This window comes from Pongo pygmaeus, chromosome 1, assembly GCF_028885625.2.
Source record: "Pongo pygmaeus isolate AG05252 chromosome 1, NHGRI_mPonPyg2-v2.0_pri, whole genome shotgun sequence".
Classification (NCBI taxonomy): Eukaryota; Metazoa; Chordata; class Mammalia; order Primates; family Hominidae; genus Pongo; species Pongo pygmaeus.
In genome coordinates, this window is record NC_072373.2 from 229,124,861 (window position 1) to 229,152,389 (window position 27,529).

A 27,529-nucleotide genomic window follows, 5' to 3' on the forward strand; every position below is an offset into this window, starting at 1 on the left:
GTATTTGCTGGTGGGAGTGTAAAGTGATACTCGGGGATACTGTTGGGCAGTTTCTTTTTTCTTTTGTGACAGGGTCTCACTCTGTTGCCCAGGCTGGAGTGCAGTGGTGCAATCACAGCTCACTGTAGCCTCACCATGTTGGCCGGGCTGGTCTGGAACTCCTGACTTCAGGTGATCCACCTGCCTCGGCCTCCCGAAGTGCTGGGATTATAGGCGTGAGCCACCGCGCCCGGCCTCTTTTGACCTTTTAAACTGGAGTTTGGCCTTTATGTGGTTGATAGGAGCTCTTCATGTGTTCCAGATGTTAAGACCTGTGTCAGATATGTGTGCTGCAAATATTTTTTCCTAATCTGTCATTTGTTTTCTTAATGTCTTCTTTAAGAGAAATGGTTAATTCACCGTTTTTTAAATCTATGATTTTATTGATCTATATTTTGTGATCATCTTTTGCAGCTAATTTCTATCTCCCAGCATGGAGGACGACGGCAGCCTGCTCCCCAAGGATGAGCTTTTGGCCGATGCCCCCCTTTTGGAAGATGGTAATAAAGCTTCTTTAACAGTAACACAAATTTCAGCAACAAGACAGACAAATGACATGCTTCATAGTCGCCCTTTAATTCCCTTTATTTCTGGGAGAGGGTATCTTTTACACTCATATTTTTCTCTCACAGAGGGAGCTTATATTATTGTCTTTATTTGAAAGAAAGATAAATTGTGGCTGAGATGTTGATGGCGGCAGACCATAGTTTTCTAGTTTCCAACATCAGTATTGAGAAATCTGATGCCATTTTTATCCCAATCCTTTGAATGTGACCTATTTTTGTTTTCTTTTCCTGGAAGCTGTTTTTAAAAAATCTCTGATGATCTGAAATGTTTCTGAGACGTGCCTTGATTTGGTTCTAGTTCTGGGCACAGGCAGGCCATCGCAATCTGGGAACGCATTTCCTTCCTACCCCCACCCCACTCCCCACCCCGTTTTGGGTTCTGTTGTGTGCTGAGTCAGCTCCTGGCGCTGTGTGGCCTTCTCCCCCCCACCGCCCCCCGCCACCGTCTCCCTCTCCCGCCCCTCCTTGTGCCTCTGGCTTTCTGCCTTTTCCGTCATTTTTACTGAGATTTAACGAAGGGAAGAAAAACTGTGTTCCCTTTGCTGTGTTTTGCCGGAAGTCCACTGTAATCTTCTGAGATGGTGACCTTCAGCCTCTTTTGTCTGAGAACCCCTTTACATTCTTAAAAATTATTGAAGACCCAGAGAACATTTGTTTTTGTTGCCTGTATCTTTCCATACTTACTGTATCAAAAATTAAAGCTGGAAACATTTTAATACTTAGCCACTTAAAATAGCAATAACGAACCTATTAGCGGTAACTTTAAGAGTCGGGTTTAACGGAAGACAGCTGGAGTCTCAGAGCTGTCTGTTGTGACGTCACCTGTCATGCGGCCTCTGGAAAATGCCACTGTCCTCTCATGGGAAGAAAGTGAGGAGACAAATGGCGTGCGAATGTGATCATGAAGACAGTTTTCACCTCGCAGGCCTTGGAAGACACTAAGGGACTCTCAGGGTTCCTTGGATTTTGCTTTGAGAATCATCAAGTTAGAGCTTGCCAAGATTTATCCTAAAACTGGCCAGGTGTGGTGGCCCACGCCTGTCATCCCAGCACTTGGGGAGGCCGAGATGGGTGGCTCACTTGAGGTCAGGAGTTCAAGACCAGCCTGGTCATCATGGGGAAACCCTCTCTCTACTAAAAATATAAAAATTAGCCAGGCATGGTAGGACACACCTGTAGCCTCAGCTACTCAGGAGGCTGAGGTAGGAGGATCCCTTGAACCTGGGAGGCGAAGGTGGCAGAGAGCCGAGATCGCGCCACCGTACTCCAGCCTGGGCAACAGAGACTCCATGTCAGGTTCATGACTACACCGAACGTCATGCTGAGGTCCAAAGGGAGGGGGTGGATGAGCAGAAGGAACACTCGGGGGGCTGTAGGCAGGTGAAAAAGGATTTTATTCAGCAGCAGCTCTCCCCAGCAGCTTTCTGTCACACTGTCTGCCCTGTCCTGGCTGGTTAGTCCGGCGGCTCCCACACACACAGCTGCGTGGCTGGCTCTCCCTTGACTTCAAGGTCAGCAGCTTAACTCTTTCTCTGGGCACGAGCCAGGCGGTGCTGTGCCCTGGCTCCCCGCTGTCCGTCTGCAAAGACGGACGTCCCTGACTCTCTCTCTCGGGGCGCCAGCGCCCCAATCCCACTGAGTCACCCAGGCTGTTTACCTCTGCCTGTGCCTGAGTGGGTGCAGTGCAGCCAGGTTCCTTACACCCTGTCCCAAAAAAGAAAAAGATTTATCCTAAAACTTCAGACGCAAATGTTTGATCTGCTTTTTTTTTTTTTTTTTTTTTTTTTTTAACTCTTGCCTTGATTTCTAGAAAGAGATGAATTAGAGGATCCGGAGTTTGACATCAAATGTCTTCTGCAGGAAGCTGAGGATGACGTGGACCCAGGACACAGCAGGTAACTAGGAGGATCAGGGGTGGCGGTGGGGGTGGGGTGTAGGGGGTGGGTAAAGGGAGTGGGGCGGCTGCTTCCTCCCTCCCACAGGCTGTAGCTCCCACAGCTCCCGCCCTGAAGCAGAACTGTCAGGCACCTACCCTGGCAGGCCACACCGAGGAATGAGTTCTGAGCCTGCAGCTGGGGTGGTGGCAGCTGACATCTTTTTCATCCTAAGCTCAGTGAAAGAACTAGATACTGATGCTGATAAATTGAAGAAGAAAACAGCTGAGGACAGAATGCAGGCATTTCACCTGCGACAGAACCTGAGCGCCCTGGATAAGATGCATGAGGAGCAAGAGCTTTTCATTGAGAAGATGAGGTGAGATGGGGCTGAGGCCGCTGCACCTGCACCTCTTGCTGCCCCCCAGGCCGTGACACGGGTGCAGCACGGGTGGTCCTGTGCCTGTCGTCACCCTGAGGGCCTGCAAGGGAGGGTCCCACAGGGTCTCCATGGAGGAGAAGTTCTGCAAGCCCCACCCAGGAGCTGGTGCCCAGCGCTCCCAGCCCCCTTCCCACAGAAAAGGCGGAAACAAGTGGCCCCGCTGCCCCCAGTGCCACCTGGAGTTGCCAACTGTCAAGCTTTCGCTGTAGCTTCTTTCTCTGTGTTTGTATTTTATATCTATGGGGTTTTGTGCTAAATTATTTTAAAGCAAATCACAGACATGATACTTCAGTCCTAAATATTTCAGTGTCTCCTAAAAAAATAAAAACATTCAGCTGAGAGTGGTGGCACACACCTGTGGTCCCAGCGACTTAGGAGGCTGAGGCCAGAGGATCACTTGAGCCCAGGAGGTCAAGGCTGCAGCAAGCCTGGGTGACAGAGCAAGACCCTGTCTCTAAAAATAAAAAACTGAAAGACAAATGTTCTGCATAACTTCTTGCCCATAACTTGGGCACCTAACTTGGGTACTTCACCCGGGGAAACTATGATTTCCCTCCTCAGCTCCTGCAGCGCCCGTGTGTCTTCCAAGTGACCTTCATGGCTGGGCGCGGTGGCCCACGCCTGTAATCCCAGCACTTTGGGAAGCCGAGGCGGGTGGATCATCTGAGGTCAGGAGTTTGAGACCAGCCTGGCCAATATGGTGAAACCCCGTCTCTACTAAAAATACAAAAATTAGCTGTGCGTGGTGGCAGGCGCCTGTAGTCCCAGCTACTTGGGATACTGAGACAGCAGAATCGCTTGAACCCGGGAGGCGGAGGTTGCAGTGAGCCGAGATCGCGCCGCTGCACTCCAGCCTGGGTGACAAGCGAGGCTCTGTCTCAGGAAAAAAAAAGTGACCTCCAGGGTTCGTGCTCTGGCCTTTGCTCCGTTGTTTGTTCCTGAGGCCGGAGTCATCCCCAGGAGCTACCGTGTGAACTGGATTTTGTCCCGGCCCGCACTCTGGAAGATGGTGGAGGAGCTCCAGCTCCTCCCCTCCCGTGGGCCCCAGACCTCCCACCATGTGCACTTCACACGCAGGAGCGCGCTTGTTTACGCAGACCCAGGTTCCCTCCCGCTCCTGCACTGTCCTCGGCCCTGGGGAGCATGTCACCTTCGGGCGGGGGCCACACACCTGCCCCTGGGCAGAGTTTTCTGAAAATGGACGACAAGACCCTGCTTGTGTGGCTTGAAGGTGTTAGAGACACCCCTGGCCTGGGCGAGGGGGGCTCTGGGGGTCTGGCTCTGCCTCACCTGGCCCCATTGCCACGCCCACTGTCACTTCGGGGGCTGGAGTTTCAGGGAACCATCATCTGACCCTTGCTTCCCTGTTCCAGAGGGGAGCTGCGCGCCTGTCGGCAGAGGCGGGACCTGATCAACAAGCAGCAGGAGGCTGTGGCAGCCGAGATCGCCACAGAGGAAGAGGCGGGCAACATGTAGGTGGCCCTCGCCAGGGGGCAGGGAACCGGGCATGAGGTCAGGGCCGGAGGTTCATTGGTTCACTCAAAGTGAGGCGTGAAGCGCCTGCTGTGTTCAGGCCGATGAGGAGCCCCAGTGTGAGGCCACAACACAAACACACAGAAGCACGTGAGATCGGCAAAGCTGGGGTCTGGAGTGTGCTGGGGCTGGATCTCTGGGAGGCAGGGCCGAGTGGGTCAGCAGTCAGGGGAAGGCCCCTCTGGCCACTCTTGCCTGGAGCAGCAGGGTGAGGCAGCTGAGGGTGGGGTGAGAGGTGAGAGGCCTACATGGGTCCCACACTCCCAGGCGGGAGGGCCTGGGGGACGCTGGAAACACCAATACTCACCGACAGGCATTGCTCCCGGAGCCTGGCTCCACAGCTGCAGCTCTGGCCTCATCTCACCCTCCGGGGGCACCGGGTGCCTGCAGGGCCTGCCGAGGTCAGCCCAGCCCTGGAAGGCCCCAGCGGGGTGCCCGTCCTGGAGGTGCTAGTGCAGCCATGGGGAGCAGAGGTCCAGCAGCCAGGGACAAGGGAACCAGCAGGTCCTCCCGGCCCTGGAGGGTGAGGGGCTTCGGGCCACTGCGGCGTTTTTTGTTTGTTTGTTTGTTTGTTTTTTGAGAGGGAGTCTCGCTCTGTTGCTCAGGCTGGAGTGCAGTGGCGCAGTCTCGGCTCACTGCAACCTCTGCCCCTCCAGCTTTAAGCAATTCTCTGCCTCAGCCTCTGGGAGTAGCTGGGATTACAGGCACGTACCACCACACCTGGCTAATTTTTTTTTGTATTTTTAGTAGAGATGGGGTTTCACCATCTTGGCCAGGCTGGTCTTGAACTTCTGACCTCGTGATCCACCCGCCTCGGCCTCCCAAAGTGCTGGGATTACAGGCATAAGCCACTGCGCCCGGCCCTCTGCAGGATTTTGACCTGCCTCATTCCTGGACTGTGGCACCCAGGATGTAGGAGTGACCGCCGTACCCGGCCAGCTGCTCAAAGCCCACCCCCCCATGTCCACATGGCTGGGACCTCTGGCCAGCATCACGCTGTGCCGCTCTCGTGGGCAACCGCCCACCGCCCAGGAAGTGGTCTCTAGGAACGTGGCTGGGCTGGTGCTGGATGTGCGCTGGGGTGGATGATGCCCAGGAGGGGAGCAGGAGGGAGGGAGGGGACCCAGGGCACCCTGACGCGAGGGCCTGGGGCTTGTCACACGTGCTGAGTCCTTCCCGGGTCAGAGGCCTGGATGGCTGCTGCCCCCAGGGGCTTCGTGCAGGGGCAACTGAGGGTCCAGGGCAGGCTCCCCAAGCCCTCACTCCCCCTGGGGCTGTGCCAGCGGAAAGTGAGCATGTGGAGAGCCTCCCGCCAGCCCCACACTCCACCGGCTAGGTGGCCCAGCGCCAAGATTTCCCTCCTGAGGGAGAGGAGGCCAGGGAGCGCCAGGTGAACCTGGATGGCCCCTGGGTGACTGAGGCCTGACACACGTCCAGCCTGTCCCTTCGCCACTGCAGGGCCGCCGTGGGCCGTCTCCAGGCCGTGTCCAGACGCCTGTTTGCGGAGCTGGAGAACGAGAGAGACCTGCAGTCGAGGACTGAGGCCGTGCTGAAGGAGAGCGAGTGAGTTGGTGTGGAGCCGGGACTGGCAGCAGGCGGGTGTGCAGCCAGGACTGGCATCAGGCGGGTGTGCAGCTGGGACTGGCATCAGGCGGGTGTGGAGCCGGGACTGGCATCAGGCGGGTGTGGAGCTGGGACTGGCAGCAGGCGGGTCCCAGAACGGTGCGGGTCCTTGCTCTCTGGGGGCAGAGAGCAAGATCTGGGGGGTTTTGCACCTGACTGGCAAACTGCTGGGAAGTGGAAAGGGGACTCGGCGAATGCAGTGGTTGGAAGGATTAATCTTCACGTCGCCTTTTTCAGTTTCTCTGGGTTTGTTTATGTTCCTAGGAACTCCAAAATCAGGTTCTTTTTCCTCTTTCCTCGTTTCTCATGCTTTGTGCTTCCACAGAACAGCGAGCTGGGTTTTCAAAACCCAGGAGAGAGACAGCTGCCTCGTCCTAAATGCTTTCCTGTGGAGCTGGGTTGGATGCGTCGAGTTGCCTTTGGCGAGTTTGGCAAGAAGGGGTTTGGGAAGGTGCACAAATTGCTCAGAGTGACTGAGGGGACCCTGAGCTGACCTCAAGTAGGACTCCCGAACCACACAGCCCCCAGCCCGGGAGCTGCAGCCGGGTCCAAGACGTCCACAGCACTGACCCTGCACATGCCCGGGATGACCTAAGCTTTCCAGCCTGGGCAGGGCAGGGGGCACAGAGAGGGCTGAGTGTGGGCCTCAGGCCACCCCACCCCCAAGAGTGCCCATGCCACCAGCCCTCGTGCGACCTAACATCTCAGCCTCACCCCACTGAAGACACCACTGGGCTTTGACCCAGTCTCTGACCTGCGCTCACTGTGATGTAGTCACGACCCAAGCTGGTGTCCAGTGCTCTGCACCGTGGCCCCACCTGTGTGGGCAGCGGGAAGGGTGCAGGGGAGGACAGGACGCTGAACCCAGCTGCGGCTGAGCACGGAGGAGAGCACTGTCCCCTGTGGCCCTCCTTTGACAACTGGCTCTGTCGTGCCCCTCTCGCTGCTCAGCAACACCTGCACCAGCGCGGGGGGCTCAGCGCGGGGGGCTTCACAGGGCAATGAACCCCCGACGGCCTCACTTTACCAGGTTGCTGTGATTGTCCACTTCTTTAAAAAAAAAAAAAAAAGTTTTTGGGCTGGGCCCAGTGGCTCATGCCTATAATCCCAACACTTTGGGAGGCCAAGGCGGGTGGATCACCTGAGGTCAGGAGTTCAAGACCAGCCTGGGCAACATGGCAAAACCCTGTCTCTATTAAAAATACAAAAATTAACTGGGCTTGGTGGTGCGTGCCTGTAATCCCAGCTACTTGGGAGGCTGAGGCAGGAGAATCGCTGGAGCCCAGAGGTAGAGGTTGCAGTGAGCCAAGATTGCGCCGCCACACTCCAGCCTGGGTGACAGAGAGAGCAAGACTCTGTCTTTAAAAAAAAAAAAAAAAAAAAAAAAAAAAAAAGCCCGGGCGCGGTGGCTCATGCCTATCATCCCAGCACTTTGGGAGGCCGAGGTGGGCAGATCACGAGGTCAGGAGATCGAGACCATCCTGGCTAACACGGTGAAACCCCGTCTCTACTAAAAATACAAAAAATTAGCTGAGCATGGTGGCGGGCGCCTGTAGTCCCAGCTACTCGGGAGGCTGAGGCAGGAGAATGGCGTGAACCCGGGAGGCGGAGCCTGCAGTGAGTCAAGATCGCTCCACTGCACTCCAGCCTGGGCGACAGAGTGAGACTCCATCTCAAAAAATAAATAAATAAAGTTTTATTTTGACACAATTCCAAACTTACAGAAGAGCTGCAAAATGGCACCAAGACCCCCTGTGCCCCTCGGCCCCGCGTCCCAGAGCCGTCCCTGGAGCCCACGTGGGTGTTGTGTCGAGGGTGGCCCCTCACCTCCCCCAGTCAGAAGGAGCCTCGGTTCTTCTGTGACAGGTGGACCTTGCGGTTCTGAGGATCGCAGGCCAGGGGCTGTCCCGCACAGCGCCCGTGCTCAATGCCTCTGGGGGTGATAGCCAGTCCCCCGGGTGTCCTCTCGTGGGACACATGATGGCTGCCAGCCCTGCTGTGGGGCCGCTGGCTTCTTCAGTGCAGCGACACCGTTCCCTTGGAAACTGATGCGTAGCTTGTGGGCAGAAGCTTTGAGGCTGGGAAATCCCGCTCCATGTCCCCTTTCACACGAGCGCTGGCATCCCTCCGTATTTCTTGCCAGAATTCATTCCTGCTGTGACGGCTTCAAGGGGTCAGTTTCCAGTTGCACCATCCCTTCCCAGCATCCCTTCCCAGCATCCCTTCCCAGCATCCCTTCCCACCATCCCTTCCCAGCATCCCTTCCCACCATCCCTTCCCACCATCCCTTCCCAGCATCCCTTCCCACCATCCCTTCCCACCATCCCTTCCCAGCATCCCTTCCCAGCATCCCTTCCCACCATCCCTTCCCACCATCCCTTCCCAGCATCCCTTCCCACCATCCCTTCCCACCATCCCTTCCCAGCATCCCTTCCCAGCATCCCTTCCCAGCATCCCTTCCCACCATCCCTTCCCACCATCCCTTCCCACCATCCCTTCCCACCATCCCTTCCCAGCATCCCTTCCCAGCATCCCTTCCCACCATCCCTTCCCACCATCCCTTCCCAGCATCCCTTCCCAGCATCCCTTCCCAGCATCCCTTCCCACCATCCCTTCCCACCATCCCTTCCCACCATCCCTTCCCAGCATCCCTTCCCACCATCCCTTCCCAGCATCCCTTCCCAGCATCCCTTCCCACCATCCCTTCCCACCATCCCTTCCCACCATCCCTTCCCAGCATCCCTTCCCACCATCCCTTCCCACCATCCCTTCCCACCATCCCTTCCCACCATCCCTTCCCACCATCCCTTCCCACCATCCCTTCCCACCATCCCTTCCCACCATCCCTTCCCACCATCCCTTCCCACCATCCCTTCCCACCATCCCTTCCCAGCATCCCTTCCCACCATCCCTTCCCACCATCCCTTCCCACCATCCCTTCCCACCATCCCTTCCCACCATCCCTTCCCACCATCCCTTCCCAGCATCCCTTCCCACCATCCCTTCCCACCATCCCTTCCCAGCATCCCTTCCCACCATCCCTTCCCACCATCCCTTCCCAGCATCCCTTCCCACCATCCCTTCCCACCATCCCTTCCCACCATCCCTTCCCAGCATCCCTTCCCACCATCCCTTCCCACCATCCCTTCCCAGCATCCCTTCCCACCATCCCTTCCCACCATCCCTTCCCAGCATCCCTTCCCAGCATCCCTTCCCAGCATCCCTTCCCACCATCCCTTCCCACCATCCCTTCCCAGCATCCCTTCCCACCATCCCTTCCCAGCATCCCTTCCCAGCATCCCTTCCCAGCATCCCTTCCCAGCATCCCTTCCCACCATCCCTTCCCACCATCCCTTCCCAGCATCCCTTCCCACCATCCCTTCCCAGCATCCCTTCCCAGCATCCCTTCCCAGCATCCCTTCCCACCATCCCTTCCCACCACCCCTTCCCACCACCCCTTCCCACCACCCCTTCCCACCACCCCTTCCCACCACCCCTTCCCACCATCCCTTCCCACCATCCCTTCCCACCATCCCTTCCTATTAGTTGGCTTTCCACCGTTAGGGGAGCGCTCTCCCCTCCATGTTTGCTCACCGTGTAGGCTGGGGTGCTGTGTCCCTGCGGATATGATCCGGCCCATCAGGATTTGTCTGGGTGCTCCAGCCGCCTCGAGTTTGGCGGTGGCATCCTTCCACATCCTGCGTTCATGTCTGTCGCTCTGTGGGCATTTTTGGGCACAGTGAGAGGCTCAGGTTCCCCTTCTTCTTCCCTGCCCTTGCCTGGACCCAGCCCCTTAACCGTCAGTAGACAGGTGGGAAACGCGCGCAGCTCTGCCTGCCTGTACTGAAAACCACCCGTTCACATCTGGGATTGTAATCACAACCAAAGCCGCAGGTCTATCTCACCCCCCTTCTCTGATGGTGCGAACCCTGCCTCCCACCATCCTCATTTCAGGCAGGTAGTTGCCCCATCCCTACCCGCAGGTGGCCCCGAGCCCCCGGAGCCCACCTGCCGCCCTCCTCCTGTGGGCCCGGCTGCTGCCGGACTGCCCGTGGACTCTCCTTTAAGCCAGCTTTGTCTGGGTCTAATTTGCATGCAATACAAAGCATCCGGAACGTTCCCTGCACGTCTTCAGTGGGCACCCCCACTCCATCAGGCAACCTCTGGTCTGCTCTCTACCCAGTGTTAAATTTTCTAGGACTTCGCTCCAGTGGATGTTTGCAGGGCGCTCCCCGGTGCCCGGATCCCGGGCGCAGCCTGAGGCATGCGGCTCATGCATATGCGCGCCCCCGTGTCTGTCCACGGCTGTGTGTCCTGCGTGTCCCTGCGTGTGACCACGGCTGGGTGTCCTGCGCACCCCCGTGTCTGTCCGCGGCTGGGTGTCCTGCGCGCCCCCGTGTCTGTCCACGGCTGGGTGTCCTGCGCGTCCCCACGTGTGTCCACGGCTGGGTGTCCTGCGCGCCCCCGTGTCTGTCCACGGCTGGGTGTCCTGCGCGTCCCCACGTGTGTCCACGGCTGGGTGTCCTGCGCGCCCCCGTGTCTGTCCACGGCTGGGTGTCCTGCGCGTCCCCGCGTGTGTCCACGGCTGGGTGTCCTGCGCGCCCCCGCGTGTGTCCACGGCTGGGTGTCCTGCGTGCCCCCGTGTCTGTCCACGGCTGGGTGTCCTGCGTGTCCCCGCGTGTGTCCACGGCTGGGTGTCCTGCGTGCCCCCGTGTCTGTCCACGGCTGGGTGTCCTGCGTGTCCCCGCGTGTGTCCACGGCTGGGTGTCCTGCGTGCCCCCGTGTCTGTCCACGGCTGGGTGTCCTGCGTGTCCCCGCGTGTGTCCACGGCTGGGTGTCCTGCGTGCCCCCGTGTCTGTCCATGGCTGGGTGTCCTGCGTGTCCCCGCGTGTGTCCACGGCTGGGTGTCCTGCGTGCCCCCGTGTCTGTCCACGGCTGGGTGTCCTGCGTGTCCCCGCGTGTGTCCACGGCTGGGTGTCCTGCATGCCTCCGTGTCTGTCCACGGCTGGGTGTCTTGCGTGGCCCTGTCTGTCCATAGCTGACTGTCCTGCTTGGGGGGTGCCCACTGTCCATTCACTTCCCTGCTGAGAATGGCTGTGCCAGCCCCCGAGGGTCCCCGGGTTCCAGGCGTTTTTCCGCTGGGTCCCATTGGAGGCAGCCCCCCCCGCTTGCAGTCAAGGTCTCCGTGGCCAATGTGGTGACTCCTTTTGTCGTCTCTAGGCACAGGGGGCACAGGGGGCACAAGGGGCCCAGGGGCACAAGGGGCACCAGATGGCTCGGTGCAGCTTCAACTTCCAGTCAATGGAATTGTTGTAGGGTCTCTCTTCAAGGCCTCCTCCCTCTGGAATGGGGGATTCCAGCAGTAGAGCCCAACGGAGAGGGCACAGAAATGAAATAGCACGGGTGTGCACGAGGGGCAGCTTGGAGAGCGTGGTCCCCGCTTCCAGCGTCAACCCTAGGAGTCCTCTGTTGTGGCTCTGGGACAGGTGGCGGGCGCGAGGCTGGCCGCTGCTTCGGGACCCAAACCGCGTTCTGGGAACAGCACCTGAACCTTCCCCAGCACGTGTCACTGCTGCCACACCATGTGCGTCATCCGCAGCCACAGAACAGGCCACCCCAGCCCTTAGCTGCCTAAGGCAGCAGGCGTGATGGTCTCGGTTTCTGAGGGTCTCGGTTTCTGAGGGTCGTGGTCTGGGCAGGGGGTTGGGCTCGGGGTGTTCAGGCCAGCCCGAGACCCCGTGGAGGGGCCTCAGGCATGAACAGCCGGGGGTCCTTGGAATCATCTTGGAGACGGGATGCCGCATGTGTCTCACATGCAGCTCTACCAGGACCAGCATCTCTGCAGGGGGCCGTGGGCTGGCAGAAGCGTCTGTGGACTCACGGGCATTTCCCGGCCAGCAGGTCCCAGGAACCCCCAAAGAAGGCCCTAGAGACGACCCTGCCTGCTCACACCACCTCCCGGTCCTTAGCACCGTGTGGGCCTGCGCGGGACCCATCCCTGTGCCTGGGGGGCTGCTGCGAGGTGCCTGAATCTGTGCTGGTGGCTTAGATACAGTCTCTCATTCACCCATCTTCCCCACGCGGTAAGAGGGCGCCCACTGCGTGCCAGACCCCATCCGAAGCCTTTGGGCCTCTCCCGTGAATGAAGCAGCAGAGCCCTGCCCGGTGGAGGCTGCTTCCGTGGTGGGAGGCAGGCCATGAGCAATCACACGCGTGTTCTGCGCAGCCACGTCACGTGACACCTTCCCATGCCCAGCTCAGCACGACACGCGTGTTCTGCGCAGCCACATCACGTGACGCCTTCCCACGCCCAGCTCAGCACGACACACGTGTTCTGCGCAGCCACGTCACGTGACGCCTTCCCGCGCCCAGCTCAGCACGACACGCGTGTTCTGCGCAGCCTCGTCACATGACGCCTTCCCGCGCCCAGCTCAGCACGACATGCGTGTGCTGCGCAGCCTCGTCACGTGACGCCTTCCCGCACCCAGCTCAGCACGAAAAGGAGCTTTGTGTGCACCCCGCTTGGCCACGTGGGACCCACGGCAGGGCGCTGGTGCTGTGGCCTGACCTGCTCTGAGGCTTCCCTGACTGCACACATGTCCCATTGCTGCAGTGACAAATCCGCAAACCTAACAGCTCAGCAGGACGTGGATTTATGAGCTTGCAGTTCTAGAGGTCATTGGCCCAACACGGGTCCCACTGGGCTAAAGTCAAGGTGTGGGCAGGGCTGGTTCCCCACGGAAGCCTCCGAGGAGAATCCATGTCCTCGCCTTTTCCAGCTCCAAAGCTGCCTGCGTTCCTCCTCCATCTTCAAAACCAGCCAGGTCCCATCTCTCCACCCTCCAACCTTCATCATCACCTCTGCGACTGACCACACTGGCTCTTCAGATAAACTGGACTTGAGTGGGGTCCCCATCTACTTCAGCCCTAGGGACCCCAAAATCAATTAACCACTGCCCCAAACCCCTTCCACCCATCCATGCTGAGACACACTGCCCTGCTGCCCACCGAGGAACCAGCCCGGCTCCCTCCCAGGCCTAGCAGCACCCCAGGGCTCCACCACCCCTCCCAGGTCCAGCATCGCCCCAAGGCAACAGGGAGCCCCAAGGCAACAGGCAACAGAGCATCCCTGCCCGGGCCCCCGCGCAGTCCAGACTGCCCCTCAGTGCTTTCAAAGGGCACAGGACTCTCCTCGCTGGAGCCGCAACGAAGAACGTGTCTTCTATATGTGGTCACACTCGCTGTCACACTCGCCAACAGCTGGATGCAGCGGCTCACGCCTGTAATCCCAACACTTTGGGAGACCAAGGTGGGCAGATCGTTTGAGCCCAGGAGTTTGAGATCAGCCTGGGAACATGGTGAAACCCCATCTCTACAAAAAATACCAAACTTAGCTGGGTGTGGCGGCGTGCACCTGTAATCCCAGCTACTCAAGAGGCTGAGGTGGGAGGATTGATTAAGAAAGCCCAGGAGGTCAAGGCTGCAGTGAGCTGAGACTGCGCCATTGCACTCCAGCCTGGGCGACAGAGCGAGACGCCATCTCAACAACAGCAACAACAAACTTTCCAACATGTTATCTCTCCAAACATTTGGATTCCTTCTTCTGCATGACTTTCTGGCATCTAGCTTTCTGCGGCGCAGGTCTCTCTTGGGTCCAGGTTTCCTCAATCAGCTGAGCTTGTGATGGGAGCCGCCTGTGGTGGGTGGGTGAGCTGGCGGCACGTCCACATCAGATGCCCAGGCCAGCCTCGGACAGGCTCTTCCCTCTGTGGTCTGGCAGGGTTGGAATTCATTCCCACACACCTTCCCCCAAGTCCTGCTGTGTAGATTGGCTACATTCTTCCCCTCTAGGATCCTTCTCCTCTCAGTTCAGACTTTGTTCCTGCCCCTGGGAGCATCTGGGCCAGAGAGGATGGCAAGGGGGTCATGAGGAGCTCTGGCAGCCCCTCAGGGAGGTGTTACGGGGCCCCCAGGCAGCAGAGCCTGCCTTCGAGGGAGGGGAAGGCTGCTTCCTTGTGGACGGATATGCAGAGGGGCTTGGCGGTTTGGGGCACTCGCTCAGATGTGTGCAGATACCCTCAAATGTCCTTGCTCCCATTCTCAAAATCCCAATCTTTCCCAATCAGCCTCTGCTCTGCTCTGAAGGCCAGCGCCCCTGAAATTGGTGTGCTGGAACTCAACGCTATTGTTCATCAGTCTTTGTGAAATGCCTGACACTGGGTCATATAAAGAAAAGAGGTGGCCGGGCGCGGTGGCTCACGCCTGTAATCCCAGCACTTTGGGAGGCCGAGGCGGGTGGATCACGAGGTCAGGAGATTGAGACCATCCTGGCTAACACGGTGAAAACTCGTCTCTACTAAAAAAATACAAAAAATTAGCCGGGCATGGTGGCGGGCGCCTGTAGTCCCAGCTACTCGGGAGGCTGAGGCAGGAGAATGGTGTGAACTCGGGAGGCGGAGCTTGCAGTGAGCTGAGACCGCACCACTGTACTCCAGCCTGGGCGACAGAGCGAGACTTTGTCTCAAAAAAAAAGAAAAGAGGTTTGGGCCGGACGCAGTGACTTACACCTGTAATCCCAGCAGTTTGGGAGGCCAAGGTGGGCGGATCACCTGAGGTCAGGAGTTTGAGACCAGCCCGGCCAACATGGTGAAACCCCGTCTCTAATAAAAATACAAAAACTAGCTGGGCGTGGTGGTGCTTGCCTGTAATCCCAGCTATTCAAGAGGCTGAGGCAGGAGAATCTCTTGAACCTGGGAGGTGGAGGTTGCAGTGAGCTGAGATCATGCCACTGCACTCCAGCCTGGTGGACAGAGCGAGATGCATTTTAAAAGAAATAAAAATAAGAAGAAAAGAGGTTTGATTGGTCAGGGTTCTGCAGGCTGTACAGGGAACGTGATGGCATCTGCTTCTCAGGAAGCCTCAGGAAGCCTCCAATCACGGTGGAAGGGGAAGGAGCTGTGTCTCCCATGGCGGGAGGGGAGGCAAGAGGGTGGAGGTGCCACACATTTTCAAAGAACCAGATCTTCCGTGAACTCACTCGTCACCAAGGAGACGGCCCACCCCTTCATGAGGGAGCCGCCTCACAACCCCAACACCTCCCACCAGGCCACCTCCAATACTGGGGGCTCCTGTTCAACACGAGACCTGCGGGGGACACACGTCCAAACCAAATGCGCCCTGGAGGTGACGGCAGGAAGAGGTGGGGTCTCTGGGAGATTTGGCCATCTCTGCCCCCGTGGAGGCAATTGGTGCCTCGTAAAACGGCTTGAGGGAGCCCTTCTGTCCCTCTGCCACATGAGGACACAGACAGGCACCGCCTTTGAGGAACAGGCTTTCATGGGCCATCGAAGCTGTGGGCACCTGGACCATGGCCTCCAGAACTGTGAGGAACGAAATTCTGTTGTTTGCAAAGACCCGGTCGTGGGTGTTTTCCTACAGCAGCAGGAACGGGCGACGACAGCATCTGGGATAGCGTCTTGCCTCTTTCCTAAGAGACCCTGCAAGCTGTTAGCTCCCACGGCCACTGGAGCACTGATCACCAGGCAGGGGAAGTGACAGCCAGCAGAACAATGACTGAGCGTTTTGCAGAACTGATGGGAGCATGAATCCTCTGATTAAAGAATTTCATGAGTCACGCGAGGGAGGAATAGAAATAACCCGCACATGGAAGCTCCGCGGAGTCCCCCAGACTCGGGGAGCAGTGAACGCGCTGCGTGGCAGGACGCCAGCCAGAGATCCGAAGTGACCCGTGCTCCCTGGAAAGAAGCCAACTGTTTAAAATTACCCCAACAAAGAACATGGCATGCCCAGTTTCTAAAATGCAGTGACACAGCATCAGTGCCGAAACCAAGTGGGCGTACGAGAGAGGGAAAGTAGAACCTGATCTCAGGAGGCAAATCAGAAAACCCCAAATCAAACATTCAACATTGAAATCCAGCCACGTGTGAGACACGCAGACACACCTCCCTCGCCAAGTTGGAGTTTATATCCTAGGAGCCCCGAAAAAGGCTCAACATTAGAAATCCTTGACATTAACACGTTAGAAGAGAAAGCCATTGAGTATCTCAATTCAACATATGTTCATGATTTTTTCAAAAAGATGTAAAGCAGACTTTATTCACGAAGGGCCAAGGCGGTGGGACCCCTGCCCCGGGCGTTGCAGTGGGGAGAGAGACTGGACTCCGCTCCACAGGAAAAGCTTTTAACGAAAGAGGAAGTGGAAATTAACATGATCACGGGTGTCCAGGACAGAGCTGTGGCACACGTCGCGTGGAATGTCAGCAATGCAGCGAGGATGCCGGCTAAATGCCTGCGTCTGACCTTGTCCAGGGTTCTGATCCTCGCATGGCCAGCCCCGGCCTGAGGTGCATCTCTGGGTGGAACCGTTCGCAGTCTCCAGGAGCGGCTCCTTGCATCCCTCCACCAGGTGTCTCTGTCCAGGCCACCTCTCCAGCGGCTCCCACCTGGCCGCTGTTAGAAGGACGCTGTCCACATCCTCAGAAGGAACTTTCCCAGCCTGAGCCCCCACGGCACACGCACTCTTCCAACTAAAGATTCACCGGAAATTTCCCTGAGTTGTGCCAAGAACCAAGGGGCACCGTGTCATCTGGGGCCACCACAGATGCCACACTCACAGTCAAGGACAAATTCGCCCAAGACCAGGGGTCAGGCAGGTCCCCTGTCATCCAGGACATGTGGCCCCGGGCAGGGCTGGCTGACTCCACGCTCCATAGCCCCCACCCCAGACACATTTGAAGACTGAGGGGTGGTCTTGGGTGCTGGTCAATTCACACCAGGGATCCTCCAGCCCAGCCAACGAGTCACAGCTGTCCCTTCCTTAAGGCCTTCCTCAGGCTGGGCAGGGCCCGCCCCAGGCCCACCACAGCCAACGGACGTGGCCTCAGGCCGGCGGGTGGCACACAGGAGTGCAGGCCAGGCTCTAGCCGGGCTGGATTGAACCCATAGTGATTTTCCTGAGGTTGGAGGCAGGCATGGCGGGCCTCAGTGTCTGGGCGACTCAGAGCGGAGATGGCCCCTAGAGGAGGGAGCTAACCCATCTGGGGTGTTCAACATCTGCCTGGAGGATTTGTCAGAACTCAGTGCCGAAACCCCCACCCCAGGATGACTGTGGGGCCTGTCTCCAGCTGCTTTGCCTCTTGTTTGAAGGAACGCCATGTGGCACATCCAGATCCAGGAGGGGCGACTTGAGGCCTTCCGGACAGCTGACCTTGAGGAGGTGGAGGCCACGGGGCGGCGGCTCCAGGTGCGCGCAGCTGAGCGGCTCTGCAGAGAGCAGGAGGCCCTGGGGAAAGTGGAGTGGAACCGGCTGCTGAGGATCAGGTAAGCAGCACCCAGGCCCACCTGCATCCCTTCCTAGCAGCTTCTGCCAGCCCCTCCGCCCTCTCCCCAACGGGTCTCCAGATTCAGCCTCACCCTCCACATCTGTACGGCTCCACCTCCACCCCTCCCTGCCTCCTCCCAGCTTGCTCCTCCACCGGGCCCTTGAGTCCTTCCCAAGTGTCAGGCACTCCCCTGCACCTTCCCAGAGCCCCAGCCCTCCCGAGATGCCGCAGCCACCATACAGCCACTAAAGCTGGCTACTAAAGCCACGCTCCAGGGAGACTGCCCCTCCCCTTTCCCTCCGGCAGCCCCATCCTCTTCCCAGCCAGGCCATTCTCTGGGCTCTGTCCCCACCTCTGGCTGCTCCTTTGCACCCCTCCCACAGCCCCCACCTGCCGCAGCCGTGGAGCACTCAGGCCCATTCCCCACACGTCCTCTGTCATGAGTCTCCTGCTCAGCCAGGGCCCAGCCACCTACTAGGCCAGTCCCCAAGTGCTCCACAGGCCATCAGGCCAGCTGTCCCAACCTGCCGTGAGCCTCTCTCCTCAGGACCCCCTTCTGGCCTCCATCCCCTCCCCCATCTCATTCCCTCCCTTCAGCTGCCCAGGCCATAAACCCCTGTGGAATCCAGGTCCTGGCTGCAGACACAAGGTCCCCAGCCCCTGCCTCCTCCCTCCCCACAGCACTGCTGTGCCTGCGCCATCCTCTTCCCAGACTCCTGCCCAGCTGGGATCAAACCTTGCCTTTGGTGGCTCCCTGGCACTGGAGCCCCAGTGGCGTGGAGAGTTTGACATCTGTGTGGCCCTCGGCATCAGCTCTCCAGGGACCCTCGCTCCTCCCCAAGGGAGGCTGTGCAGGACAGAGCTGAGCGAAAGGGCCCACGGCGTCTCTGGGACACGATCTCCAGCCGTACAGGGCTTGGGGGCAGATGGGACGTGTGATGCCGAGTTTCCCTCTGACGGCCGCACATCCCCACAGGAAGTCCCTGCATACCCAGAAGGAGCTCGGGCTCAGGCACCAGAAGCTGCTGGAGGACGCCCGGAAGAACCACAAAGTTGCCGTGCGGTTCCTGAAGGCCTCCCTGGGAAGGTAGGGCCTCCCTTCGACGTCCTTAGGGAGAAACCCACGAATACAGGTCACTTGCTTTTGTCTTGAAATTCCCTGATTTTATTATTTATTTATTTAAGATGGAGCCTTGCTCTGTCGCCCAGGCTGGAGTGCAGTGGTGCGATCTCGGCTCATTGCTCTGCCTCCCGGGTTCAAGTGATTCTCCTGCCTTAGCCTCCTGAGTAGCTGGGACTACAGGTGCCTACCACCACGCCTGGCTAATTTTTGTATTTTTAGTAGAGACGGGGTTTCACCATGTTGGCCAGGCTGGTCTCGAACTCCTGACCTCAGGTGATCTGCCCGCCTCAGCCTCCCAAAGTGCTGGGATTACAGGCGTAAGCCACCATGCCCGGCCTCCTGATTTTATTATCGAATCACCACCTTATCATCAAAAACCAATAAATGTGTATTTTTAGTGCTGAGGTGCTGTTTCTTTCCAGAAGAGGCCCGTGAGACACGCTGGACATGTTCCTGCCATGTCCTCGTGGCCTGGCCCTCCAGGGCGTGTTCCCACCGTGTCGTCATGGCCCGGCTTCTGCACCAGCACCTTTTGCCCATCCCACCTCTTGTGTTCTCACCATTAATCACATTGCTGGTGGAAATGATAGCACCGGGGCTCCTGTAATTACACCCCACACGGCATCGCTGTGTCACTTCGTCGGTTAAAAATGTGGCCGTTTGTCGTGGCGTATGCCTGTGATCCCAGCGCTTTGGGAGGCTGAGGCAGGAGGATAGCTTGAGCCTGGGAGGTCAAGGCTGCAGAGAGCTGTGATCGCACCACTGCACACCAGCCTGGGCGACAGAGCCTCAAAAATGTTTAAATGTCCTTCCTCAGAATCCGAGAGCAAGAGAAGAAGGAGGAGATGGAGTGCCACGAGCATATGAGGCGACGCATGGACGCGGTGGTGGCACTGAAGGGCAGCATCTCCGCGAACCGGGTAGGCCCCCGCAGCCCCACCCAGCCTCTCCCTCGGCACCCTGCCGGGGTCCGTCCCTGGGCCCCTGCTCCTTGGGAGCCAGGCCCGTGTCCTCTGGTCAAGGGCTGACCCGCGCACTTGGTGACCCCTGGAGGCTTCCCAAGCCTGTGCCACAGATTTGCCCATGGGTTCTGTGTGGGTCAGGGCCAGGCACTGGAGTCAGGCAGGAGCAGGCAGCCCAGCCCTGCTCCCATGGGGCCTGGTCTTGTTGGGGAAGCAGTGTCTTCCCCAGGAGACACATGGAGGGCCCAGGCGCCTCGAGGCCATGCCCTGGGGCCAAGGCTGGGGATTCAGGCTGGGAAAATGGAGGGAAGAGTGGTAACAGCATCTGCAAAAGCTCAGAGGTGAGGGGCAGAGGCGGGCAGGTGACGTGCAGGGACACCCAGCCCAACGCTTGGGACATGCGGACAATTTGTCAGTGGTCTCCCACAGGATCTGCAGGCGTCAACATTGGTTTAAGGACACCTGTTCAAAGGCCCAGTGTGTGAGCGTGTGTGTGTGCAGGTTTGCATATGTGTGTGCATGTGTGTGCATGTGTGACCATGTGTGTTTGCATGTGTGTACAGGTGTGCATGTGTGAGCGTGTGTGCACGTGTGCGTGTGTGTGCAGGTGTGCATGTGTGAGTGTGTCTGTGCACGTGTGTGCAGGTTTGCATGTATGAACGTGTGTGTGCACGTGTGCAGGTGTGAGCATGTGCGTGTGCCCGTGGGTGCTGCTGCTGTCACCTCAGTGCTCTGTGTTTCCAAGGACACCCTGCGGAAGTTCCAAGCATGGGACCGTGCCAAGGCAGAGCTGGCAGAGCAGAGGGTCCAGGCTGAGAAGAAGGCGATTCTGGCCCAGGGCGGGGATGCATTCAGGCACCTTGTCCACCAGCGCCGGCGCCAGGAGCTGGAGGCCCAGAAGAGGTGAGAGTGGTAGCAGAGGTGACACCGGGAGGCACCTGCCCAGTCAGTGGGTGCAGGGAGAGCCAAGGGGGTTCGGCTTCACATTGAGCAAAGCTGCTCTCTCTCCCAGGGCCCCCACTCAGGCGGCTGTGGGGCATGGGAACAGGGGCTCCAGGCTGCTACCTTTGCCCTGCCTGGGCCTGACTCAGCCTGTCCAGCCCTGCCCCTACTCCAGTCCACGCCCAACCCTCGGCCGCTTCTCCCCTCCCAGACTCTGAAACCCTGGCCCCTGTTGAGAGCCTCCGGCTCCTGTCCTGACTTCTCACGAGGAGGGACTGGCGGGCTCTTTCCTGGCCCACCCAGAAGTCTCCAGGGAGCACCAGGCCCCTCAGCCTGGCGACATTTTCAGGCCCCTCAGCCTGGCGACATTTTCAGGCCCCTCCAGGGAACCTGGTGCTGCTGGGCCTGCCCTTGCTCACTCCCTGTCCGGGGCTGTCCACCTGGCTTCCTGCTGCCACGGCCTTGGGGCCCTCCTGGCCCCTCGGACCACCCTCCCGCCAGCTTGGGTCCGTGGTGAACACATTGTTTCTGGCTTCACTCTCTGTTCTCCCCCAAACGGGGGCCCATGCTGCCCTCTTGGACCGCCCACCCACGGGCACCACGGGGCTTCCTGAGATCCAGACCCTCGGGGCCAGGTTCCCACAAGGCCCCTCCCTCCCACTCAGTCTCACCTTTCCCAGCCCTGCCCATAACGCTCCCCAGTGACCTCCACGCAAACCACCCTGTCCTGAGTTTTGCCCGAAGCTGCCATCATCCCAGGAGCCTGGCCCTTTCTCCCCATCCCAGTCCCCCTGTCCACGGCCCTGGCCAATCACTGCTTAGGATCTGCCTGGGCGGGGGCTCCTGGCCCTCTCACTGGGCAAGGCATCTTCCTCTGGGTGCCACAGAGCCCTGAGTGCATCCTCCCCACCCCCCTGAGTCACGATCAGAGTTCTCCACCACCCATCAGCCTGCCCACCTGGGCGGGGGGGTCCTGGCAGCGGTCCAGGCACCGCCTGGCACAGGCTGGCATGTAGGAGGCACCCGGGAAGTGCAGCTGCAGTGAGTGGATGAACATCTTCAGCCCTGGTGCTACCCTTAGTGGCAGCCCCACGCCAGCCTAGAAACAAGGGCTGAGAAGAAGCCCTCCGGGCAGCCAAGGCTGCTGGGGGACTGGGCTGCTAAGTGGGTAGGGCTGGGCTGGGCAGGGCTGGGCAGGACTGGGGTTTAAGCCGGGAACCTCTGGCTTGGCCTCTGCCCATCTGCTCCCCACTGAAGCTTGCATTTAGCCCCAGGACCAGGAAGTTCCCACCCCAAGAGCCCTGCTGGGCAGGATGGAGCCCCCAGGAGGGCGCTAGGGAGGGGCTGCTGGGCGCCATCTCACCTGGAGCAAGGTGGAGGCAGGGGGCCTCTCGCACTCATCTGAGAATTGACTCCACGCAGGGCCTTTGAGGAGGAACAGAAGCTCAGAAAGCAGGAGATTGTCAGTCGGATTCTGAAAGAGGAGGCTGAGGAGGAAAAGAGGAAGAAACAGCGTCCCCCCACCAGTGCCAGGCACCGGCCGACCCTGAGGGACAAGACCTGGAACTACATTTCTGACTTTTGCAAGGAGGAGACCACAGTCCCAACCAACACGTACACACTGGTGAGCAAAACGCCTTCCTGTACACAGAAGCCGCACACCTGTGGAGGGCAGGTGGGGCCTCAGGGCTCAGGTGTGGTGAGACATCCTCTGAAGACCTCAGCACCACGACCACCTGCAGGGGGTTGCTGAGCCCGCTGAGTGGCCGCCACTCAGCTCAAGGACAAGGGGACAAGACCCACCACGGACCCACCACATGAGAGAGGCATGGCTGCAGCATCCCCAGCAAGGGTCCAGTGTCCTCCTGGTCTCGGTGTCCCCACCAGACCCTGCATCACCCCCAGCAGTGTTGTTGCCCACGAGGCTGGGACCACCTTGCCTGGCCCTGTAGAGAGCTGGGTCAGCCGCCTGCCAGGGAGATGTGCACAGCCGTTCAGACCACATGCCTGGGATCACCCTGCTACAAAGCACTCCTGATAGCACCTAGAGGACAGCTTTCCTATCACTCATTCATTCACTCACTCATCCTTTATTCATTCACTCACTCATTCTTTATTCATTCATTCATTCACTCACTCATTCTTTATTCATTCATTCATTCATTCACTCACTCATTCTTTATTCATTCACTCATTCATTCACTCACTCAGATTCACTCACTCATTCGTTCACTCATTTACTCACTCATTCATTCATTTACTCATTCATTCGCTCACTCATTCACTCATTCATTCACTCACTCATTCACTCATTCATTCACTCATTCATTCACTCACTCATTCACTCATTCATTCACTCATTCATTCACTCACTCATTCACTCATTCATTCACTCACTCATTCACTCACTCATTCACTCATTCATTCACTCACTCATTCACTCATTTGCTCATTCATTCACTCACTCACTGATACACTAACTCATTCATTCGTTCACTCACACATTCACTCATTCACTCACTCACTCACGTCCAGGGCCTGCTTGGTGTCCACTGCTGCTGGAGGCAACTGGCTTCAGTTGGGGGAATGTATTTCTAGTTTACCTTTCCCTAAAGGTGTGGGGTAGGGACGATGGTCCTCTCCTGAGTCTGGCACAGTGCTGCAGTCTCTGCCCTTGTGTACCCCAAAACCTGAGGTCAAGGTCACTGCTCCAAACGATGCCCGGCTGGGAAAGAGCAAGCCTTGGGCTCCCTTAGCTTTGGCCTCTGCGGGGTGTCTGCAGCGCCCCTCAGGGCACCAGAGTAGGTCCTTTCCTGCTCCCCAGGCTCCCAATGCCCAGGCCCAGCCTCTGCCCCATCCACCCCTCACTGCCCGTCTCACGCCGGGGCCTTTGCACCTGCCGATCCCTCTGCCGGGAGCACCCTGCTGCGCCTCCTTGCTCCAGAGAAGCCTCCCCTGCCCCCACCCCCACCCCCACCCGTGAGCTGCTCCCCGTGATTTTCTGCAGCACCACCTGTGTCACTACGCACGTCACAGTAGACAGCAATGCGCTGGCCCCGTCCAGACTTCCTGTCTGTCGCTCCATAAGACGGTCCCCAGGAAGAAGAACCCTGTCCACCCAGCTCAGCTCCCCCTTCTCCGGCAGGCCTGGGACAGAGCCAGAGCAGATGGGCAAGGCTCAGTCCCCAAACTCATTCTGAGGAAACCACCACAGCCATCCTCCCGGGGTCAGCCTGGAGCTTTTCCCGGGCATGGCTTATATCCACAGAAATGCGAACTGGGCCAGGTGTGGTGGCTCACACCTGTAATCTCAGTACTTTGGGAGGCTAGGGTGAGTGGATCATGAGATCAAGAGTTCGAGACCAGCCTGGCCAACATAGCGAAACCCCGTCTCTACTAAAAATACAAAAAATTAGCTGGGTGTGGTGGCAGGCGCCTGTGAACCCGGGAGATAGAAGTTGCAGTGAGCTGAGATCTCGCCGCTACACTCTAGCCCAGGTGACAGTGCAAGACTGCATCTCAAAAAAAAAAAAAAAAAAAAAAAAATGGGAACAGATGAGTGCCTGAGGATCGGCGCCAAGGATTCCAGTCCATGAATTAGAACATTTTCCTATCAAAGGAAATATTTTGCAGACTCTTCTGAGCATTGTAGAAAAATATTTAATAATGTATTAAAATACTTATATTTCAAGTAGAAAATGTTACAAAACCGTGTGCACCGCTATCTCCATGCAGAGTACGTGAGGCAGAAGAACGGCCAGGCAGCGGGCCATACCGGTGGGGGCTGGGCCAAGTTTCTCTTCCCTGTTCTCTGTCATGAGCGTGTCTTCGTGATGTTCCTCTCCCCGACTGCAGGACTACGAGGCTGCTGCAGGCCCCGGGCCTTCTCGGTTGCTGGAAGTCGTCTCCAGTGAGCTTATCCAGGGGGACCCCGGGGCCAGCTCAGAGGAGGAAACGTTAGCTGAGCCCGAGATCTCTGGGCTTTGGAATGAAGACTACAAGCCATACCAGGTACCAGCTCCTGCTCCTTTATAGGCGCTTGCAGACGGACCCCGGCCCTCTGTCGCCGGCTGGACACCTCCCACACCTGCCCCGGCCACACCAGCTGCTCTGAGGCTTCTCCTGGCTGTGCCAGCCACCTCCCGCCACCCCCTCCTGCGTGTCGACGCCCCCCGCCTCCCTCTCCACACTCATGCCTTTCCCTCTTTGCGGAGCCTGGAGGGCACCACGTGGGCTCGACGACCCCAAGCTCCCCCTGACAGACAGCTCAGTCACCGTGGTGTAACGGGGAGGGACAGTGGGGCTCCAAGGCTGAAAGGCTAAGGGAATGACTCTGAGCTACTCCGTGTACTATTGGAGAAGCATCTTTCTAGAAGAAGTGTGCAAACTTTCTTTGACAGCCTTTTGTAAGAAACATGCCCCATCTGGCGCTGGGGTCCTTCCACCTCTGAAAGAACAGGTACAGCAAGACAGTCTCTGCAGCACTATGGCTCAGGCTGTGGCCCTGTCCCACGTGGGAGGGTAACGCCCGCCGCCCGGTTTCTGTAAGCATTGGCCACTTCTACTGTCAGGGCAAAAGCCATCTGGTTCTGCTGGTTCTGGGGATGCTGGGCTGACCAGGGTGGTGAACAAGACAGGCCAGGCAGAGCCACCACCCACACACTGGGGACCCCCAAGGGAGAAGGCTGCCTCTGGACAAGAGGAGGGTCCCAGGTGGCCCCCCCGGGAAGCCAGGGAGGAGGCTGTCCGGCTGCCGGGCATGGGCACCAGCAGGGGCAGCCCACAGCCCAGAGCCAGGACCTAGGCAGAGTCCATGCAGCTTCTGAAGGGACAGTTCAGGCCTCCGGTTCTGATCTGCCTGGTTGCTGGTGTTGGCCAGGGAAGCGGCTTTTCATCTTGAGAAAGCCCAGTGTGTGCTGACACTGCCCGCTCGAGAAAACTGCTTCCTGCAGAACCTTTCAAAACCTTCCTCTTGTCCTGATTTAACAATCTGGAAAGTTCCCCCTCCACATCATTTCCCAGAAATCCACCTGAATCTGGAGCTGTCTGCTCTTGTTTCCTGGTTTCCCCTTTTTCGGAAGTGAGGGCTCCCTGCCTTGTCAATGGAGCAGAAAGTCAGCCGGTCCATCAGGGCCTTTCTGAGCAACTCAGAGCAACTCCCTGGGCCGTGGGGCTCCTCCCAGCCCCGGCACTGGTGGCAGCTGGTGGGGCTGGGCTGTCCGTGCTCTGATAACCGCTCCCCTCGCCTCTGAGCTGCCACCAGCACTGCCCAGGTGGAGCCACTAACAGCCCCAGCCTCTGTCTCTGTGACCCCCAGGTGCCCAAGGAGGATGTGGACCGAAAGCCCGTGGGTGGGACAAAGATGGACAAGGACATCCTGGCGCGCACAGTGGAGCGACTGCGGAGCAGGGTGGTCCACAAGCAGGTGGTGTTGGGGCGTGAGTTCCAAGGTCGCCCCTTCAACAGCAAACCGGAGCTCCTCCACTTCAAGGTGAGCCCACAGCTGGGCCAGGAACAGCAGGGGACAGGCAGCAGCAGCACAGGACAGCAGGGGAGCCCCGCCGCAGCCCGACTCTGATGCCTTTTGCTTTTTTTTTTTTTTTTTTTTTGAGATGGAGTCTCACTCTGTCGCCCAGGCTGGAGTGCAACAGCATAATCTCGGGTCACTGCAACCTCCACCTCCTGGGTTCAAGCGATTCTTCTGCCTCAGCCTCCCGAGTAGCTGGGATTACAGGCGCCCACCACCATTCCCGGCTAATTTTTGTATTTTTAGTAGGGACGGGGTTTTCACCATGTTGGCCAGGCTGGTCTCGAACTCCTGACCTCAGGCGATCCGCCCGCCTCGGCCTCCCAAAGTGCTGGGGTTACAGGCATGAGCCACTGCGCCTGGCCTGCCTTTTGCTTTTTAACGCTGGAAAACCCAGGGGCTTCCTCAGGAGGCACAGGCCCAGGTGTGGACCTTCTCTCCCAGGAGGTGGAGGGAGAGGGCCCCATCCCCATGGAGGGCTGGACGCCAGTCTGAGGGGCAAATCCTGAGCAATGGGGGTGCCGTGGCCCCGAAAGCCCTGTGCCACTTGGGGCAGAGGGGGGGCCCCTGAGCCTCGGGACAAGGATGTAGCAGGGACCAGATGGGAACATGCGAGGCTGAGGTTGGTGCCTGGACGCCTCCGCCAAACTGCAAGACAGAGCAGCCTGTGGGCTCCTGTATTTTACCCCAGCTCAAGTCCATCCATGGAGTCAGGGACCCACCTTGGAACCCACAGTGTCTGAGCCTTCTCTCTCACTCCCACCTGCAGGCCCCAGCAAGGCCCTGTCCTGCCTCAGGTGGCGAAGGCTTTTGTGAGACAGGTTCCACCCCCGGACCTGTCCTTCATGCACCCCAGGGGCCTTCTCGATTCTGGGAGAAACCTTGGAAATTGTTCCCTGGGAACCTCTCCCTAGTTGGCAAATGCTCACCAGCGGTTACCTTGAGGCAAAGCTACCTCGGTGCTCACAGCACAGCCCCCTCTGACCCGCTCTGAAGCTGCTACCTCTGCCTTTCCCAGGACTTTGACATTGGCAAAGTGTACAAGAAAAAGATCACGTTGGTCAACACCACCTACACGATCAACTACTGCAAGCTGGTGGGCGTGGAGGAGCACCTCCGGGACTTCATCCACGTTGAGTAAGAGGACGACTCAGACAGGGAGGGACGCGGTGCAGGGACAGCAGGAGGTTCATAGGTCCCTTCATGTTCAGAACGGCTGGAACAGGCTCTGTCTGGGCATAAGCCCTCAGGTCCGATTTTCACAAAGATTTTGTAGAGGGGGCTCCTCTGTCTTCTTGTGTCAAAGTCATCCGAGACCAAGCCCATTTCCCTTCATGAATGGCTAGAGCTTTTGCCTGGCTGCCCAAGTTTCCTTTTGTTTTTCTTTGTTTTGTTTTGTTGCTTTTTTTTTTTTTTTTTGAGATGGAGTCTTGCTCTGTCGCCCAGGCTGGAGTGCAATGGCACAGTCTCAGCTCACTGCAACCTCTACCTCCTGGATTCAAGAGATCCTCCTGCCTCAGCCTCCCCAGTAGCTGGGATTACAGGCACCTGCCACT

At 58.3% G+C, this 27,529-nt stretch overlaps 1 protein-coding gene across 10 annotated transcripts in view; it reads left to right on the top strand.

The window, feature by feature from the left end:
- The window catches only part of CFAP74 (cilia and flagella associated protein 74), an 82,165-nt gene that overhangs the window by 12,568 nt on the left and 42,068 nt on the right, over positions 1–27,529 (top strand). For 8 of the 10 annotated variants that reach the window (XR_008492975.1, XM_054444327.2, XM_054444305.2 and 5 more), the window contains exons 2-14: positions 454–539; positions 2,416–2,500; positions 2,715–2,858; positions 4,295–4,393; positions 5,913–6,017; positions 17,244–17,417; positions 18,396–18,506; positions 19,360–19,462; positions 20,250–20,407; positions 21,869–22,070; positions 24,302–24,457; positions 25,764–25,937; positions 26,992–27,110. Coding sequence is in view for 9 of the 10 variants with exons in the window: in XM_054444327.2 (XP_054300302.1) it covers positions 473–539; positions 2,416–2,500; positions 2,715–2,858; positions 4,295–4,393; positions 5,913–6,017; positions 17,244–17,417; positions 18,396–18,506; positions 19,360–19,462; positions 20,250–20,407; positions 21,869–22,070; positions 24,302–24,457; positions 25,764–25,937; positions 26,992–27,110 (1,697 nt within the window). In the remaining variant the exon portion in view is untranslated. Of the gene's footprint in view, positions 1–453; positions 540–2,314; positions 2,501–2,714; positions 2,859–4,294; positions 4,394–5,912; positions 6,018–17,243; positions 17,418–18,395; positions 18,507–19,359; positions 19,463–20,249; positions 20,408–21,868; positions 22,071–24,301; positions 24,458–25,763; positions 25,938–26,991; positions 27,111–27,529 lie in introns of those variants that run through there. The other 2 variants (XM_054444319.2, XM_063660465.1) reach the window with 2 other exon arrangements.